The 7,172-nt window shown below is 37.1% G+C and overlaps 1 protein-coding gene across 1 annotated transcript in view; it reads right to left on the bottom strand.

Annotated features, from left to right (window-relative positions):
* Positions 1–7,156, bottom strand: part of LOC106871537 (uncharacterized) — a 28,151-nt gene extending 20,995 nt beyond the window's left edge. The window contains exons 1-3 of the mRNA XM_052977839.1: positions 6,256–7,156; positions 1,335–4,399; positions 665–847 (exon numbers count right to left, since the gene is read on the bottom strand). Of these exons, the coding sequence (XP_052833799.1) occupies positions 665–847; positions 1,335–4,223 (3,072 nt within the window). The 5' untranslated portion in view covers positions 4,224–4,399; positions 6,256–7,156. The remainder of the gene's footprint in view (positions 1–664; positions 848–1,334; positions 4,400–6,255) is intronic.
* Positions 7,157–7,172: the final 16 nt, after the last annotated feature.

Raw genomic sequence — 7,172 nt, 5'->3', positions numbered from 1 at the left:
TATATATATATATATATATATATATATATATATATATATTTGCCATGATAGATCGCTGACCACTGCACATATTTTTTTCTCTCCTTGTTTCTTTCTGTGTTCCTTTCTATTGAAGAGCATAGGCTCGAAACGTTAAAGACTTTCTCTATTCCCGAGTGTTATACTAATACGTCCATTTGTTGTTTACACCACCTGTCTTCGTCTGTTGTCTTTTCGTGAATTCTCCCATATATATATATATATAATAATTACGTGACGCAAGAAAGGATATTGAATTTTACTCAACCTAACTTTAGTTACATAACGAATGGCCAAAATAGTACAAAATAGTAAAGATAGCCTCGATATATGATATATGAATGTATGTGTATATGAGTGTGTGTGTGTATGCATGTATGTATATGTGTGTGCGCATGCATGTGTAATATGATATAATATTATATGCTTATGCGTAGAGTAAATTTCTTTCTCCTTCCACCTCTTTCCAAAAAAGCCCTTAAAAAAAGTCAAACAAACACTGCCCTTCTTCCTATGACTAACCAATCCCGCCCTCATCAAATTCTAAAAGCAAAAACAAAAATTACCCAATTTGTTGCACAGTGGGATCGAACCTAGAACCACACAGCCAAAACTAGGAATTCAGAAAATGGTGTTAGTTACTAACCTTGACAATAGCCTCAGCTGTGAACTGGAACTCCATTTCATCTGAGTAGACAAAAGTGACCTTTGTCCACTGGAAGGTCAATAAGAGAGAGGCGACACTCTGGGAGATTTGGGCCTCTGTGGGTTTGGTCCGGATGAAGGTTGGGTACCGCTGTTTGTCACTGACTGTGTAGTCTGAGCAATACTTGAAAAGATATAGATGTACAATATTATATATATATAGATATATATATAAGAAATAGAAACCAAAACAATAAATTGAACAATTAAATAATTTGATAATTTAATCTTTAAATGATAAATTAAATTCAATTTAATTATTTTATAGAAACAAATGACACATCTCATAAATTACAGCTGTTTCCACTCCATTAATAAAAACAAGTTTTTCAAGAATAATAAAACACCGTTTAAATATAATGAAATTTCATCAGATTGACATATCTTCTCAAATATCTCACGAAAAATAGCAATTGAAAATTTTTATAATTGCTAACGCTTTTCAAAAAGAAAAAAAAACGCTTTTTAAGAGCGAGCTTCATCATAAATAAATAATCTAACTGCAATTTCGTAAACTCCTCAATTTAAATCTATTAGTATCTAGTTCTATAACCAATTTTGCAAATGGTTTGTGCAAAAATAGAAAACGGTGTAATAAACCATATACTCACATAGGACAACATCGGTACATTGAAGACAGCGGCAATTCTGGCCTCATATAAGCATGTCTCTTGGGGACCAATGTAAGCTGAAATGTTGGCATCGAGCAGCAGCGTCGTTTTACGAATGCTTTCCGATTCCTCACCGTAAGTCTCCTGTGGTATGAATTCCAGTCGGTGTTCGGGAAGTATTGATGGGTTACTATTGATCTCGGCCACCGCTAGGCTCAGAGCTCCAGAAATTGCCTGGCCTGGCCTTCGATAATATTCATCTCCACGTCTTTTACTATTACTACTACTACTACTACTACTGGTACTACTACCACTGCTAATGCTACGCCTGTATATATTGCTGTTCTCTCTTCTCATTGTTCTGGTCTGGGAGCCAGTCAAATAACCCAGACGGATCACATTTGGAGCATCCAATTTGTCCCTCGTCGTCCAAGCGCCTGTATCGCTTTGAATTATGTCCGACTCTATCGAAGTGTTGCTAGAATTGTATATAAAACTCTTTTGCCCAAATTCTCCTTCACTTCCATCTCCCGACTCGTCTTCATCTTCGTCTTCTTCTTCTTGCTCTCCTTCTATTCCTACCCCTTCTCTTTTCCGTTCACTGATGTCGTCTGGAGGGTCACCAATGGAAGTTCTATTAGCATGTCTAAATGACAGAAATTGCTGCGCATCATACGCATGTGTGCTATCACGAAAAGTGTCGTCTTCTCTCGAAAGTTTGGAATGCGAATAAGATCTCTCGTTCTTCGTTAATGGCTGAATTCCCCTCTCCGTAATGGGTAAACCATGAAGAACGTTTGTCTGATGTTCTCTTCTTCCTTCTGCTGGGGTTGGCAAACCTTCAAGAGAGTTTGACTGATGCATATCACTTATTTTTACTGCTGAGGACAAACCATCGTAGGATTCCGTCGGATGTGAGCCTCCTCTCTCTGTTGTTGAAGGTAACTCTTTAAGGAGATTTATTTGATGTATACTTCTTCTTTCTGTTGTTGAGGGTATATCTTTAAGGGGGCTCGTCTCGTATACACTTTCTCTCTGTGTTGCAGAGGGAAAATCTTTATGGGAGTTGTTCTGATATAAGCGTCTTCTCTCTGTTGTTGAAGGTAACTTTTCAAGGGGACTTGTCGGGTTTACACCATCTCTCACCGTAGTTGAGGGCAAACTTCTGAAGGGATCTGTTTTGAAAACACCCACATCTTCTTTGCTAAACCTTCCACCATCACTGGAGTCATTTGTTGCGTTTCTATTATTAGATATGGCCTTCGGAAAAAAAGCAGTATTATCTCTACCAAGGATTTTGTTGGTTATCCATTTCCTGTAACTTGTAAAATTCGCTACTGATAGACTTTTGGAGGTATTCATATCAGAAATAACAGCATTTATTTTACTGGATCTCTCATCATGCCATCTCTTGTAACCTGAAGAATTTGTTCTCGGAGTTACATTACTGTCATCTGCCAGGAAAACTTTAACGTCCTTTATATTGAGGCTTTGGTTTGCTTTCCACTTATAACCGAAGTTCTTTGACTGAAGTACAATGTTACTTTTGTCTCTTTGGGAAATATCTGAGTTGTTTTTATTCAAATGTCTGTCTGTTAGTCCCTCATAGTCAGAACTGTTTCCATGCAATATAACGCTAGTATTTTCTCTTTGGAAGTTATCTGTGTTGTTTTTATTAATGTGTCTATCAGTTTGTCTCTCGTAACCAGAGCCATTTGTATGTGGGGCAATATCAGTTTGGTCTGTTTGGAAAATGCTTGTGTCATTTTTATGGAAGTGTCTGTCTGTTTGTGTCTTGTAATTAGAGACATTTGTTTGTGGGGCAATGTCAGTTTGGTTTCTTTGGAAAACACGTGTGTCGTTTTTAGTGAAATGTCTGTCTGTTTGTCTCTCATAAGCAGAGCCATTTGCATGTGATATAGCACCAGTATGATTTTTTTGGAAGACATCTGTATCATTTCCGTTGAGATGTCTGTCTGTTTTTCTCTTGGAAATGGAGCCATTTGCATTTGGAATATTGTCAGTATAGTCTCTTCGGAAAGCAACTGTGTCATTTTTATTGAAATGTCTGTCTGTTCGTCTCTTGTAAACAGAATCATTTGCCTGTGGTGTAATGTTTGTATGTCCACTTTGGGAAACATCTGTGCTGTTCTTATCAAGATGTATGTCTGTTTGTCCATCGAAAATGGAGTTATTTGTATGTGATATATTATCAGTATGGTCTCGTTGGAGCAAACCCGTGTCATTTTTATCAGGGGTTCTATCTGTTTGTCTCTTGTAACTAAGTCTATGTGTTTGAGGTGTTACGTCACTCTCGTCTGCTTTGAAAACACTTGCATTCATTTTGCTATGATTTTTGGTTGCTCGTCTCTTAAAGCTGGAGGTATTTTCTTTTGACAAAGCATCACTATTGTCACTTTGGATAGCACTTGAGTTCATTTCGTCCAAATCTCTCTCTGTTTCTCTCAGAGAACTGAAGCTATCCTCAGGGGAGAAAACCTTGCCTGGCATTGTTCCCTGCCTGCTAACGTTTGTCAAACATTTCGTTGGCTTCGACAATGTCAGGTCATCCATCTTGGAGTTGATCAACCCTGAACCCTGCAAGGAATCGGTTGATGTCTGTTGAGGAGGCGGAAGTTCAGCAGTTGGTGCAAGCCGAGTCATAATAATCCCTTTGTCAGGCTGCAGGGTCCTTGTTATCATCGCCATTGTTCGCGGTGACGAATCAGAAGGAACGACAGCAGCAGAAGCAGCAGCAGCAGAAACACTAGCAGCAGTTGTGACGCTGTGTGATGGAATCGATGGGGTCATCGTAGAAGCTGTTATATGATTGGTCAATGAGGAAATCACAAAAATTAAGCAGAGACTCCGAAGAAGAATCGGTGACATCTTAAAATCATTGCTGTGAGGCCATCGACAGCAAAACCTTTGGTGATGTGATGCCCGATGCAGGGAGGATAGGTGACTAGCTAACTGACCGACTGCAATGGATAATGGCTCTTTGCTCTTCAGAATGACGCCATTGTTGGCTTGACATTTGACTGGTTGTTCAACTGACCAATGAACTGTAAGGAAAGACAAAACGAAAATAAAGCTTTTTAAATTAAGTTATTTACTGTCATCATCATCATCACCACCACCACCATCATCATCACCACTGTTTAACGTCTACTTTCCTATGTTTGCATGGATCAGGCAGAAATTGTTGAAGCAGATTTTCTGTGATCAGATGCTCTTCCTGTCACCAACCCTTGCCTGTTTCCACACAAGGTAATATTTCTCCATGGACAGACATGTTTTACGTGAAGGACTCAAAATAAACAAGATCGTTTGAATGATGATGCCTATTTAAGATTATCACATGATGTCAAGATAAGGATACACATACACACACATGTACATATATATATATACATACACACACACACACACACACACATATATATATATATATATATATACAGTGTACATTTAAACACATAAGAGGTATCCATCATAGGAATCCTTGCATGCTAGAAAGAACAGCTAAGTTCCAAACCACTATTAGGGATAAAACTTCGAAGGGAATGAAAAATAAAAACATTTACCATCTGAAACCATGGTAAATGTTTTTATTTTTCATTCCCTTCGAAGTTTTATCCCTAATAGTGGTTTGGAACTTAGCTGTTCTTTCTAGCGTGCAATGATTCCTATGATGGATACCTCTTATGTGTTTAAATGTACACTCTATTTATATGAATAATATATAGTCTATGGACTAAATTTTTACACGCTAGGTAGAAGAAATTTCTAATATTTCTAATTACCCTTCGATATTATTAATATACATACATACATACATATAATATGTGTGTGTGTGTGTGTGTGTGTGTAAACAGAATTAGCAGTTATAGTAACCGACTAAGGGAAAAAAATATCTGTATATACTATCGGTATCCGTTACCTGTATTATCCCCGGGCATTGGTGTGCAGGGACACTATGCACGTAGAGTGCAGGTAACAACAGGATAAACAACAGTTTATTAGGAACCAATGCAAATAATTAGAAAATGGAGAAAACCCAAAGATTAACGAACACAATGATTGGACCACATTTATAGCTTATTTATTAATACAAACAGTGCCACTAGACTGGCTCCTGTGCAGGTGGCACGTAAAAAACACCATTCTGAGAGTGGCCATTGCCAGTACCTCCTGATTGGCCTTCGTGCAGGTGACACGTAAAAGCACCCACTATACTCTCGGAGTGGTTGGCGTTAGGAAGGGCATCCAGCTGTAGAAACTCTGCCAAATCAGATTGGAGCCTGGTGCAGCCTTCTGGTTTCACCAGTCCTCAGTCAAATCATCCAACCCATGCTACCATGGAAGGCGGACGTTAAACAATGATGATGATGATGATGATGACATAACAAAATAGGTGACGTAACATATCTTACAGCCGTTACTGATCGGATTGCCAAAATGAAGTCTATACATAAATGCAAGAATAAAGTTCTTCATCTTTGTAGGGCATTCGAATTAAGGCTACGGATCTTCATCAGAGTGAAAAACAAGAGTATACAATATAAACAAAAGGAAGAAGGAAGAGGTAAGAAAACCTGGCTTAGACAAATAGTCTAGAAGCCCAATATGTTAAGAACAAATAATTATTTACCATCAGAGCTACAGGGCTCCTAGGTAAAAAGCAGAGCAATAATTTCCCATAGTAGCAATGTTATAAATCGTAATTTGTTCCCAGAAAAATATTTTACCTATAAAATTTGAACCCAGAACACAAAGATGAGTGAAATGTTGCTGAACCTTTTGTCCAATGTGCTCAAAATTCTGCCAGCTCATCACAAGGTCCAACATAGTCACAGCATATATAATTTTTAAAAATGGTATTTTAAATGATAATTTCAAAAACTGAAACGATAATTACCTTTTTTAAAGAGTAATTGAATTCCTTGAACAATAATTCCATTTTTTTTACATCATAATCAGATTCTTTGCATTATAATTCCATTTGTGTTGTGATAAATACATTCATTGTAACATAATTCCAATTTTTAAAACAGGTAATTGCATTCCTTGCCTTATAAATCCATTTTCAAATGATAATTGCATTCTCAAACTATAATTCCATTTATTTTTGATAATTCCATTTTTCTTACAATGATAATCCATTTTTACATAAAAATTACATATTTTGACTGTAATTACATTTCTTTTTGATAATCACATTTTACATTCCTCAGAGCACAAATTCCATTTTCACATGAAAATTACATTCTCAAACAATAATTCCATTTCCTTCATATAACCACATTCCTCAGAGCATAATTCTATTTTTTTACTTGAAAATTACATTTTTGGACTGTAATTCCATTTTCATTTCAATCGAGGTTCCTGATGAAATACTTCCATTTCTCTCTTGATAATTATAATTGCTGACGCATAATTCCATTTCCATTTCTTACATGATGACCAAATTCCTGGAAGTGAAATTCCATTTTACAGGGTAATTGCATTCTTTTGCAGAAGAATGCTGTTGCTTACATTCTATTGCACTTCCTCCTCTCTTTCACCCTCTTTTTCATGTACACGTGTGTGTGAGGTGTGTGTGTGTGTGTGTGTATAAATATAGCCTTATACAGAAATGTTGTGATAGGAATAAATTTCAATAATAATGGATATCAGCGTCAAGACTCTCTTTTAAATTTAAAATTAGAAGCATCAGTTGTGGTGTGCAAGAGAGACGATTGCGCTGGTATGGACATGTGGTGAGAATGGATGAGGATAGCTGCGTGAAAAAGTGCCACACCCTAACAGTTGAGGGAACCCGTGGAAGAGGTAGGC

The sequence above is a fragment of the Octopus bimaculoides genome, chromosome 29 (assembly GCF_001194135.2).
Source record: "Octopus bimaculoides isolate UCB-OBI-ISO-001 chromosome 29, ASM119413v2, whole genome shotgun sequence".
NCBI lineage: Eukaryota > Metazoa > Mollusca > Cephalopoda > Octopoda > Octopodidae > Octopus > Octopus bimaculoides.
Note: the sequence above shows the minus strand (reverse complement) of the source record. Positions and strands in the feature narration are given on the sequence as shown.